Source organism: Euprymna scolopes, chromosome 2 (genome assembly GCF_053919585.1).
Source record: "Euprymna scolopes isolate OS-2025 chromosome 2, ASM5391958v1, whole genome shotgun sequence".
NCBI lineage: Eukaryota > Metazoa > Mollusca > Cephalopoda > Sepiida > Sepiolidae > Euprymna > Euprymna scolopes.
This window is the reverse complement of record NC_136483.1, coordinates 69,759,659-69,773,224: the sequence shown is the minus strand read 5'-3', so window position 1 is coordinate 69,773,224 and position 13,566 is coordinate 69,759,659. Positions and strand designations below refer to the sequence as shown.

General features: G+C 33.0%; 1 protein-coding gene across 16 annotated transcripts in view; it reads left to right on the top strand.

The window, feature by feature from the left end:
- LOC145292016 (uncharacterized) overlaps positions 1-3,122 on the top strand; it is a 110,739-nt gene extending 107,617 nt beyond the window's left edge. For all 16 annotated transcript variants that reach the window (XM_080138113.1, XM_080138104.1, XM_080138096.1 and 13 more), the window contains one exon: positions 2,055-3,122. In XM_080138113.1, the coding sequence (XP_079994239.1) occupies positions 2,055-2,952 (898 nt within the window). In that variant the 3' untranslated portion in view covers positions 2,953-3,122. The remainder of the gene's footprint in view (positions 1-2,054) is intronic.
- Positions 3,123-13,566: the final 10,444 nt, after the last annotated feature.

Sequence of the window (13,566 nt, the reverse complement as noted above, 5' to 3'; positions counted from 1 at the left end):
AATATCTACATCAAAAATTATGGGAAAATGCTTGAGTAGAATTTTAATTAAAAAAAGTTTTTTCTTATACATCCAATTTTAGGTTGGAGTAAACCCTATTTATATTTTTAATTTAGAAGAGCTATGTAAAATGGAGAAAACAGGGTGATAAAAATAAAATGGGTTCATTCCAACCTAGAATCAAACACATGAAAAAAAAAAAAACAAGTTCTCAATAATTTTCAATTATTTTTATTTTGGTGTCGATACCCAACTGCCATATTTCACTTGTGCATGTCTTTCAAGAAGCACCTATTCTTATATTTTGTATTTCCAAATAATTTATTTTAATATTATGTTTTCCCAAGCCAGGCACAAGGTAAGATTAAGTTCTGCAAAGTCCAATGCAAAAACAACAATTTTCCTCTACAAAACAATTTAAGCAAACACCATGAATAAATATTTGAAGATGTAATGAACATGAAGCATAATTTTTTTTTTGAATTACCAGATTCAGCATTAAATATAAACCCCCCAAAATGGTTGATATGTCATAAAACAAACAAATAAAACCAATCCCGTTTTTTAAAGGATTGTAAATGGGGAAGATTCATTTTTACTCTGATAACTTTCATTTAAATCCTTAACGGGCTTATCATTTTGTCGGTATTGCAGCGTTCTTTCATGTTTCCTTTCAGCTAAGAAAAAATATTTAATAATATTTAATCCAGCATATTCATTATTTAAATGAACATATGATCTAATTCATTTAAGAATCACGAGTTATTCCCCCTTATTTGAAGTCCTCTTCATGAGTAATGGCTGCTACAGAAAGAATCTATTGAACGCAGAATTTGAAGAACAGAATGCATTGATAAAGGAGACAGGAATATAGGTCAATGAAGATATGTTAAATCATTGAAGATTCTGTAGATATCATGGGGAAGAAACAGTTTGCAATTATCCACACGGAAAAGCTCGAAACGATATGAATAAATTAAGAGGAGGTAGACTATTGGAGAAGTGCTGTGTAATACTGCAATGAAATTAGTTTATACATACAACTGCAGAAGTTGGGGCCGGACAAAGTAGAACAAGAGCTTAGACAGTTTCCACAGTTTCATAAGTGAAATATACCAATTAGGTTTTCACAAATCAGTAGAATGCATATTTTATATTGGCTAGAATACTCATGTAAATTACATGATATTATTGTTGCAAATATATGTATGTATACTAGATTGACCATGACTCGTTGGGTCAGTACATGTTATAGCTAGCTATGGAATAGTAATTATACAGAATTAATGTATAAAAGTGCAAGTGAGTATACAGAATAAATGTATAAATGTTCAAAAATTGAATGCACGCACATATGAAAACAAGCATGCCGACCAGTGGAAACAATATGGAATACATTGGATAATAAAGATCATAACATCATTGCCCTTAGATTAAATAAAAAATCCTTTATATTAGAGGGGTATAATCCGTTGAAAAAAATTGAAAAAGACAAAAAGAAAAAATACAAGGAGGGAGTGGGCATTGTACAGATCCACCTTAGTTTTTTTTTTTGTGTTTAACAGCCTTAAAAATATCAGGACTTAATAATTGATTAAGTAATATTTAATGGTGAAATCTTTACAAAGGAAATCTTTAAGAGAAAAGAAAAGCCCCCCCCCCACACACACACATACACATACGTTTTGAAGTGTTTTTTTCATGTTTTTAAAATGTTTGGAACTCATGACTCCCCCTCCCCGTTCCATTTATGAGTTAATTCATCAAATTATTTTATATATTTCAATGTTTTCATTTTTCTTGTTTTTTTCTATTGCAATTATTTTTTTGCAGTTGTCCTCTTCTTCTCACCATCTTCTCTTCTTTCTACTCTTATTTCTCTCCTCCTACTACTACCTTACTCTTCCTCTTACCACTATAATCCTTTCCTCTTCCTACCACCCACCTTTCCCTTCCATCCTTTCTTTTCCCTTCATTTTTTTTATTAAATCATTATTATTATAATAACATATTTGTTTTGATGTGTATTTTCTTTTTTTTTTTCATGATTCCAGTCCAGTGAAAAATTCCACTTCTTCGAACGTATCCATGACAACAACTTCAATCAATTCAGATCCAGCCGATCCTTTGCCGAAAATATCTGCCATTAATGATTCTCCGACAGTTGACCTCAGCAATTCCAATGATTTGGGATTAAAAATTGTCAGCGTCTCTTCACAGGGTTCAGTGTTTTTTCCAACGTTTATAAGCAATGAAAACTCTGAGAAAATAGTCTTTACTCCAGCAGAAACTGCTTCGAAATTGAATGGACAATTTGTGGAATCAACCCATAAGCATTCTGCACCAAAATGTAAATTTCACGGAACGGACAGTTCTCCGGGGCAGCATCTTTACAAATGCAAGAAATGTGGGTTGGAAGCCAAGAACTTGAGTGATATTCAGGCTCACATGGATGGCTCTCATTCAGAGTTTTGTATGTACCGTTGTCCGTTTTGTGTACCTTCACTTAAAGTAAAACGTGTTGGTCTTTACAGAAGTCGACCGATTGAGTTTGAAGTGCTTCAAGAAAGCAGTCATAAGCTTGTGGCTGCCAAACCTTCGTCAGTCACGTCTACAAAGCAGAAAATACCCAGGAACGTCCGAATTCAGCGCGAAAAGAAGCGTAAACTCAACTATTATTACCGCAATCAACGAGAAATAAAAAAGTATAAGAACGAAAAAGTGCGTTGTGAATATTGCCATAAAGAGATCAACCAATCGAATATCTCTCGGCATCAAAACAGTAAAATCTGTCCGAACTCGGCAAAGGCTAGGGAAGAAAATCTTTGCATCTTACCAAAGAAAAAGATTCCCAAGAAATATCAGAAAATTAGGTGTGACTCGTGCTGCAAGCACATTTCGAGGACCAACATGTCGAAACATTCCAGGATTTGCCCAAAAGAAAATGCTTAAATGCAAAAGAAAAAAAAAATAGAAAAAGTGTAAAAAAAAAAAAAAAAAAAAAAAAAGAAAAAGATTTTATACATTTTTAGAAAAAAATGTTCCTGTCTTGTCTTTTTGTTTTTTCTATCTTTTGTCAACAAAGAAAATAAATAATTTGTAAATATTTGTTCACCAAAAAACAACGGAAATGTGTCTTCATAATTTGCCTAATTTTATTTTAATTAAATGTCCTATCGATTCTTGATGAACTTGTTTTTAAATCAGGAGGCACTCGTGATAGCATATGTGTCACTTGCTGGAAAACTGGCATCAAATAATATTGTTGCATATCATAGCGTCATCAAAGGGTGTGGTTGAAATGCTGGTTTTGAAAACTCAAAGCTGAATAAATGAAGAGATCTTTTTGGCATGGAAGTTGTTTAGCTGAGCTAATAAGGAGATGAAGGGTTCTGTATAAAAAAAAAAAAAAAAACAACCGTTAATTCAGATAATTTTCCAATTGATAACACTTTTAATCAGGTTTTGATATCATTAACACATTTGGGAGAAGGGCGCACAGTTTTCATTAACTACTCATTGTTAACATTGCTCTTCTTGTTTTTTTTTTGTTTTTTTTAAATCACTTTTTTTTTTTTTTCTATTCACACGTTTTTACCACATCTGACCTGATCTTGCTAAACAATCCTTTCTCTTATCTGTCTTTGAATGCTGCCAAGGACATTCAAACAAAAAATAATTTTAAATTAGCTGAAATACCCCATGTTCAATTGTTTAACTGAGTTTTTACCATTGAACACATGTATGTTAACTAAAAGTGGTTGTAGATCGGAACAGATGATCTACTTAATATTTAGTTCAAATAAAATTGTAGGAATAAATCACAGGAAAAATAACATTGTAACGCTGTTTCTAGATCATTCTTTTAATAGGTGTTCAATTTTCACTTTTAAAAACTAATATTTTTAGTAATGCCATGGAATGTTGATAAGTGTTAAGCTAAGTCATATTTATTATTATTTATCATTATGAGAATTGCTGTGAAACGGCAATAAAGTATTAAGTATATTTAATATCATTTATTATTATGATAATTATACGTGTCCATTCATCATCCTTTGTCAACATACTTCTCTCTGCATCTTCCTCTTCCTCATTCGTTTATAAACAAAATTGGAAAAAAAAGAAATCATTCTAAATGTTGTTCCTTCTTCCTCCTCTCCTCCTCTGTCAAAAAGGATTTTCCCCTTCTATGACTGAAAAAAAAAAGAACAGTTATTACACTTTGATCAAAAATCAAAATATATTTTAGTTAGTTTTACATTTAGCAATTCAGGGATATTGGATGGATTTTTATAAAATTCCTATTTTGTAATTGCACCTTGGGTGATCTCATCTTTTAAAAATAGGGTGATTGGTGATAACGTGCAAACATGATTCTGCTTTAACATGTTTTTACATAGGTAGGTTTTATTTAATGCTTTTTATTGCCTGTTGCAATTTCTTTTTTGTTAATAAACATTAAAAGTTAAAAATAAAAACAAAAAACATCAGGATTATTATGGTAAGAGACAAGGATAGGAAGTTAACTAGCTGTCAAATTTGAAATACATAGGAAAGAGCAAGTAGAATAAGAAAAGCAGAAATCCTTTGGCCAAAGAGCAGGAGAGAAAATTTGTTTGCAGATATAGAGAACACTTGTTGGCATGCAGTTTAAAGAAGAAAAAAAACAACAAAAAAAAAAAAAAACCTAGGACTGACACTTACATTTTACATAAAATAACTGGTGTATAAATATCAATGAATTGTAATGGCCAAACCGGCCATAAAGAAGCGCTCAATAGTAAACAGATGTACAAACGCAGCAAAACAGATGTACAGGACCAACAAAGTAAGCTTTCCAGAGTCTTAAAGATTTTATCCCTTTAATCTCATGAAATCCTCATCATGTTGACAGCAAAATAACTTGACGATCACAATTACACAGCAATGCAAATAAATACTATTTTATTCACATGAATCGAATTAAAGCTAAAAAGTAATAAACTTTTAAACTTTTTAGCAATGAATTTGAGAAAAAAAGATTTTATTTAAAAAAATATTTTTTTTGTATTAATTTCATTCTTTGACATTTTTTTTATTGTACATAAACAAATTCTATTTACATCAATTGAATTGAGCAGTGTAATTTTAAATTAACAAAATAAAAAAAATAAAAGAAATCTCGATTCATATATATATAAAAGTTACCTTTCTTTGAATTTGGTTGGCTGATATTTTGTAAGGGAAGACAATCCCTTGCAAAAGAAAATGTTTAAATTTCTCTTCAAGATTGGATTCCACTTCCTGAAAGCTGAGCAACGTATCAGTAAGTAAATGTATCTCTGTGTAGATTTTGTTATTTATTTTAATTCAGTAAGTTTTAAGAGATCAAGGGGCTCCCTCCTGGAGCTAATACTTGAATCCCTTATGATTTAAATTTATATCCGGGGGCTCTTTTAAGAATAGATGCTGTTCCCTTTATGGCTGCTATTTGTATTTCATTACAGCTTGGTCTTCCAGGGATTGCTTCTAAGTATTTCTGAAGATTCTTTTTTATTAAACCAGTTGCTCCTATCACAACCGGTATAATGTTTATTTCTTTCAGAGACCATGTTGTTTTTAGATCCTTTTTTAGGTCTTGATATTTTATCTTTTCCCATTCAGTTCCATTCAGGCCAAAATCATTTGGGACTGTGACATCGATAATAAGCGCAGTTCTTCCGGGCTTGTTCCATATTACAATTTGTGTAAATTGGTGATCTTTTAAACCAACACATTTCAGATGAAAACATTAATATGTACTTATGTCATGTCGAAATTAGTATAAATTCAAAAAATTATGAAAAATGGTCCAGTAGATTTTCTAGATCTAGTTCCTAGAAAAAAAAAACATCCACAATAATGGTCTGACATTTTGCATTTTGAATTGTCAAATTTATCGATTGCAGTTACCTCCCCTGGATATTTGGAAACTTTCACCTTAAGAAATATGATGGAAGTATAAATCACTAAACTCAATAAATTATTTTTACTTGTAATTATTTTCTACTTCATTTTTCATAACTTTTGCAATTTATACTAACTTTGACATGACATGAAAATATGTAATGTTTTCACCTGAAATGTGTTGGTTTAAAAGATTACCAACCTCCACAAGCACTTAATTTTTTTTTTTGTTATTCACTCAAACAAGACATAGTTGTCACTTGGACATAGTGGGCTACTGCCTGGGAACATGTCTACAGGGACTCTATTTAGAGTTTAGCAAAGATGTTTGTTCACGTTACATTTATAATTCTGCATGTCAGTACAGTCAGGAAAGCAAAAGACTTGGAGGGACTTCCTACGTCTAGTAGTTTGTGGGAAGAAATTATTAGAATAAAAGTTTTGCCAGCAGCTATTAATCTCCACATTGAAGGCGTGAGATTTTGTTGTTTGTTCTGTTGGTTGTATTTATGTTGAGGGGGTACAATTGCTACGTGTTCAGAGCACATTCAATTAAAATACTTGTAAAACAGGCACAGGGATGCAACATCACAACGATGGTACAGAGGTTGAAGTTCGGTTGATAGTGTGGGAGTTAGCAATTCTTTTTAGAACTCAGGGAGAGAGATTAGCGGAGGATGCACCAGCTCGAATATGGCAACAGTACTCCATGCGTGGTTTTGTAGAGATATAGGATAATGACTGGTATGAATAGTTTTCTAGCATGGTTAAAGAGAGCCCGTCTTCTTTGCAGCAGTCTTGGCAATGTCACCTGATATGCTGTTGGTTGACTGATAATCTGGTCTTTTTGCAGTTCCATTAATATCATGTTGCTGCATTAGTCTTTTGACGCTTATAGAATTCTGATTTTTTTTTTTTTTTTTTTTTTCAATCTTGAAAAAGTGTATTTCTGCTATGACCACTGGAGCCTCCCAGCACTTTTTTTTTTCTTAGTCTATTTTTGCCAAATCATTGGTGCCTGCGATGCTTATTCAGAATTGCACCTACATTAAAAACAAAGAAAAATCTATATAATGTACGTACTAGTGACGGAAAGAAAATATTGTTTTCCAAAAATTGTATAAATTGATCAGGCTGTTTTATTTTTAAAGAAAAAAAAAATCAAATTTTGTAGCTGATCTGAGGATCAGCTGCTTCATGATGTTATTTTGAAAACAATCTCAAGAAAAAAGGGAGATAAGTATGCCAGATTTTTCTTGTAATGCCTACAAATTCCCATTAATCACTTAAAAATTATTTTATTTATTTATTTTTTCATTGCATTTTCACTCCAAACAATGCACAGTGTCACTTTGATGTAGGGGCTATTATCTGGGACATAATTTGCAGGGGTACTATGTAGGGAGTTGAGCAGCATTACACTTGAATTTCTGCATGTGAGTACAGTCAGGGAAGCAGGAACCCGGAAGGGAATTCCAAAGTCTAGCAGTTCTAGAGAAGAAACTATTAGAGTAGAAGGCTTTCTTACATTTATGGATTTCTACTGTGTAGGGGTGTGATTTTGTTGCTTGTCTTGTGGTATTTACATTGAGGGGGGACAAACGCTTGTAGTTCGTCGGAGCACCTAACATTGAAATACTTAAAAAATAACCAATTTACATGATTTTTGGTATACAATATTTTCTTTCTGTCACGGATAACATCATATAGATTTTTCTTTGTTTTGTTTTTTAATAAATAGAGGATTCTGGCTTACCTCAATTTTTCATCACTTGTTTGCGGGCTTTTATTTCTATATCTCTCTTTCTCTTTCCTTCCTCTCACTCTCTTAATTTATCTTTCGTTTCCTCTTCCTTTTCTTGCCTTCTTTTTACCTCGTATGACAGTTGTCTCTGAAAACTGAAAATGTTAATTTTGTCATGATGTTTCATTATATGGATAAAACTTTATTGTAGTGAAATTAAAAAAAAAAATTGAAATATTGAATTTCAAGTAAAACCAATGGTATCTACTGAATTGTCATGTTGCAATAATGAAAATGTCCAAAAAAATTACAAAAAATGATAAAGTAGAAAATTAATTATTAATGAAAAACTTTTGAAGAAAATTAGTGAAAAGTAAGCTTTGCTAAAGTGATCAAAAGTTTTCAGGTGTCATAAAAAGGGAGGTAACCCTTTTGTTACACTTTGAACTCTCCGGTTTCTTTTTGTGAAAAACTTAATTATTTTTACAAATTATTTTCATTAATTAATTTTCTACCTTATCGTTTTTTGTAATTTTTGAATATGTTCATTGTGACATGACGATTCAGTTGATACCATTAGTTTTACTTGAAATTCTATATTTTGATTTGACTTTTTTTTTTTTTTCTTTTTTTTTTTTTCGGAAAAAAAGTTGTTGCTTGTTGCATTGTTACCTCCACAAATGCATACGCATACAGAGAGGAATCATGATTCCTCCATGGGTTGGAAAATTCATCTTAATTTCAACGTTTCTTGTCACTCACATGCCTGATTCGGTAGCTTTCAAAAATTTTATTTAATTATATGAAAAACATTTTAACAAGAAATAATTCTTCTGCTCACAATAGATGTTTCTAAATAGGATTACGAGGTGCCTTAAATAAGTTTCCAGACTTTTTTTTATATAGGCATTTAAAATTATCATAGACTCTTGAAAATTTAGTATGTTATTGCTATACATCGTAGATGACTGACCAATTTTTATGATTTTAGATCCAAATGAATAGCTACAACAGGAATTAGAATACACCCTACTAAAGCCTGATTGTCACAGCTGGTGAATGTCAAAAGTGCAATCTTGACATGAGGACACTTTCGAACGATATGCAATAAAATTCTGATTTAAACTTGGATAAAATGCCACAAACATATGGAATGCTTCACTGCTTTTGGACCATCTTGCATGAATCGAGCATGAAGTTTTGAGTGGCATAAGAGAATCAAGGAAAGCAGGGAATCTGTGAGGGATGATGAGGGGTCTGGGAAGAGTAAGGAAGTCAGAACACCAGGGTTGATTGACCAAATAAATGGATAAGGACCATCGTGTGTCTATAGTGACAGTAAGTGCACAGTTTGATGTCGGTGTGGGAACTGTATACACAATTATTCATGAAGAACTGAAGATGCGGAAAATTTGCACCAATCCACAACTCCATCCTTGTCACAGACTATTTGGCTAAGATGGGCATCAAGACAGTTCCTCACCCGCCCTGTGATTTTTGGTTATTCCCTCAGCTCAAGGAAAACCTTAGAAACAGTCGTTATGAGACAATTGAGGAGATGGAAGAGGCTGTGACAAGGGTCATTGACATGCTCATACAAGAGGACTTCCATTGGGTCTTCCAAGAATTGTTGGAATGGTACAACAAGTGCAATGCAGCCGAAGGAGATTACTTCGAAGAGGACTAGAGTTTCATGTGTGTACTATGAATAAAAGTGTCCATACGAAAAACATCTGGAAACTTATTGAAAGCACCTCATATTTTGGCTAAAATTCTTTCGCTAAATAAAGCACCGTTTTAAATTAAGCATTAACAAAAAATTGAATTCATCTACTAAAACAAGTATAAGTATACTTTTTACATGATCAGGATTTGTTGAGAAATGTTCCTTTCCAGAATGCTTTCAAGAATTAGGTCAGAAGTTCAGAAAAAAAAAAACTGATTTGAATAAATATACAGCATCTCTATCAATGCAAAGAATTATATTAATATATTTGGAAGGAGAGTAATTTTCTAGTATTTATTTCAATAATGCTCAATGCATTTAGAACTTTTAAATAGAACTAACAGGATCTGTATCCCAACGTTACTCAAGAAAATTGTGATGAACCAAAAATTATACCCCCCCCCCCAAAAAAAAAGTAAAGCGCTTCTTGAAGCCGATGAGACATGAGCTGGAGAATTATGATGGGCATAAAGGAATTGATTGTATTCATACAAGGAAATTCATTGAGAAACTGCAAAAAAATAAAGATGCAGCACGATCCATGCATGGTAATGCAGATCTTGGTAAGAGAGGTGGGTATTGGAATGGCAGCTACAAAGAAACTTCTCAACCAGGATCCTCACTATTCTTCATACAAGGGGCATAAGGCTTAATTACTTGCCGCCAAGGCCCAAGAAAATCACCTTACAAAAGCAAAAAAACCTATTCCTCAAAGTCAAACACCCAATTGAGCTGGGGGATACTCTTGTTTTTCATGGATAAAAGGAACTATCAGGACCATTTATACAATGTACCAAATAACAAGAAGTTCACCAACAGTTCACATGAAGTCTAGCATACTATGAAGATAAAATTCCTTCAAAACTGTGAGAGGATTTGGGTGCATTTCCAGTGAAGGCTATGTCATGCCGATCCACATCTTTGAAAAGAGACTATTCAGATTGCTATATCCAGTTGCTGTCTGCTCTTATCAAGCATTGGATGGATACAGCGATTGTGGAAAGATCATTTTGGATATGTTTCTGACAGGCAATTCATGCTGCACCACATCTTTGAAAATTCATTAATTTATTCATTACATATGATTCAAATAAAGCTGCTGTTGGCATTTGTTTCCCCAATATCTTTCTAGTTAGAATTCTTTCTAGAAAGACATTGGGTAGCTTTTTATGTTGGTAGAACTTCTCATAGTTTTAATAGTAAAGAAAAGATGTAATTCTTTGAACTGCAACTCGTACAACATTTAAATATTATTTTTGACCAGCTTTAAAGATGATATCCGTAAGATGGCATCCATTCTTCTCTTTACACGGAGTTAATCGAACTCTGAAGTTTTGGTCAACTCTTTCCAGCATATCGATGGGTATGTTGGTGATAAGCTCAACAAATGTTGTTTTTCAGGTGAGTCAAGGTGCTAGGATGATCGTTATAAACAAATGATTTTAGATATTCCCTTAAAAATAGTCATATGGTAATAAATCAGGGGACCATGCTGGCCAATGCAGATTTCCCCTCAAAGAGATAAGGTGTTCTGAGAAGTTCTGCCACAAAAGTCATTGTCAAGTATGCTATGTGTGTCCTGGCACCGTCCTGCTGGAACCACACATTTTCCACGCCCATCTTGTTCAGTGTTGACACTCATTGATCATGTTGACATAACGGTCAGATGTCACTGATACTGCCTCTTTGTTTTCTTTTAAAAAATCATGGGCCAATTATGGCAACTTGCGCACTAAACAGTTACATGTAGCGCATGTACAGGACGTTGATGAAGTTCCCTGAGGTTTTCAGGAATCCAATAGCGTATATTTTGTTTATTTACAGATCCTGAAGAAAACAAGTATGTCGTCAGGCAAGCCTAAAACAATAAAATCATATGGATTAAGTTCCTTAACCATAACCAATTTGTTGGGATGAAATTTCAATTCTTCATGGAGGATTTGTCTCGCTTAACGAGCAGAAAACCCAAGAACAGATGCGTGTTTGCAGGCAGACCGTCGGGGAAGTCTCGAAACAGATTGTCTCACCGCATCAATTTTTGGGGGTGACCTTGCTGTTCATGGGAGGTCAGGTTTCTTCTTTACATCACCCATTTCCCTGAAGTTGTTGACCCATGAAACAATCGACTGCTGGCCAGGAACATGACTATGGGGGTGCAATATTGAAATGTCTACAGAATGCACGTTGCATTGCGATGATTGAGCCACCGCTTGAAAAAATGCCTCAACAGCAAGAATGAATTCCAACTTCGTCCACTTCATGATGCTCACTGGGGTTCCTGAAAAAACAAACAAAACATAACACACATCAAGAACCAAACTTTAAGCTCCACCCTCTCAAATAAGTCGATCCCTACCATCCTTGGAGCAACCATCGGCAAATTTAAATAAGCAAGTTGCTCTGCCCCATTTTGTATGGGGCGCCAGGGTGTAAAATACGGTTAAATATATTTTAATTTGTCCATATTTTGTATATATTATAGTCGTGATTTCAAAAGTAAAAAAAAAAAGTATTTGGGTGCCATCAGCTAGAATCGAAAGTGAAAGCAAAACTGTAGCATTCAAAGCTGAAGACGTTACCACTGTACCAACGTAATATGTATATGAACTGATTAAAAATTAAAAATAAACTAAGATGAATGTACAAAATGTATAATGATTTTTTTTTTTCAATTTAACCCATCTTTGACTTAACTGGCTTGTAAAAGAAGGGTCCGTAAAAAATTCAATCATTTGAGGCTTGTAGGCGCCACTCTGCGACTTTTAGTTTCGGAGCAGACTGTTTGAAAATATGGAGACAGACATACAGGCATATAGCCTTTTATATATAAGATTATATATTTATATTATTATTATTATTATTATTATATATTTTTATATATTTGTATTATTATTATTATTATATATTTGTATGTACAGGAATCACTCGTTAACTAATTAACCGATTATGAATTTTAGAATACAGCTGCTAAGCATTAGATATGGTCATATGGAAAATTCCTTGAATTTTAGGTTCTTTTGAAGACCTTTTAACCTTAAATTCGGCACATCTAGAATCCAAATCATGTAATGGATTTTGATTAAAATTGGATGAGGCATTCTAGACGTAAGGTTTAGTACCATTGTATCTTGATTTTAATGTGTAAGCAGACATTAAAGTGGTGCAAAACTGTTCTACTTGAAGTATTAATTTTACTCGTTCTAGAATGAGAATTCATCCTTTTCTTTTTTTTTTTTTTCTTTTTTTTTTCTTTTTTTTTTCTTTTTTTTTTTTTTTTTAAATTGTTTTTTTTTTTTACATTTCTTTTATTTTTGATTCTACTGGCAATGGGGCATCCTACTAGATGGCAGACATTAACATGCTATTTCAGAGACTCCAACCAAAATATCTTTTTAGGTTTCTAATCATCCCTTTAAGTGCACTTGTTTGAATCTCTCTTGTACTTGGTTCACAGTGTATATTCGCCAGATAATTTTTTAAAGTTCTGTTTTTATGAGGCAAGTGGCTTTTATGATTATTAGAATAATTAAAATGTCCGGAAGGTTTCAGTTTCTTTTCAGATTGTACATATGTAGGTATTTTTCTTCTCTTGCTCAGCTCTGTTCACGTTGGCATTATTATGGATGCCAATTTCTATTGTCTCATACCACTGTCAATTTTAACAGCTGTATTTTTTTTATATATAACTATAGAGATTTCATAGGCATAATGGATGATGTAGAACTTATTTCCAACAGTTTCTTCTTTGTTTCATTTTCCTTCAGTTGAACTTCTCAGAAATCAAGCGGGGCTAACACTTGATCCCTACATGCGATCTATAGATGTTCGAATGTTCCATTAAAGTTTTCTTTTGTCTCTCAAACACTGAGTTAATAAAGAATCTGAGAACATAATTTTCCTCTTTCCGGATGACCACTCTAATATGAATATCTTTCTTTTTGGTCTTGTGATCTTACTGGATTCCAGGACAAGAATTCATCTAGTCTGGTTGAGTATCTAGCTTCATGCTGTTACTTGAGGTAACATCACTTGAAGAAGATGCACTATTCTTCATAAGAACTAGTCTGAGTTAACCGTACTGAGATCTTATTTGGACCACAAATATTATGTGATGTGGAATATTTGGCTAGGGTTTTCTTGCAGGGAAAAGTATACTCATGCCAAGATG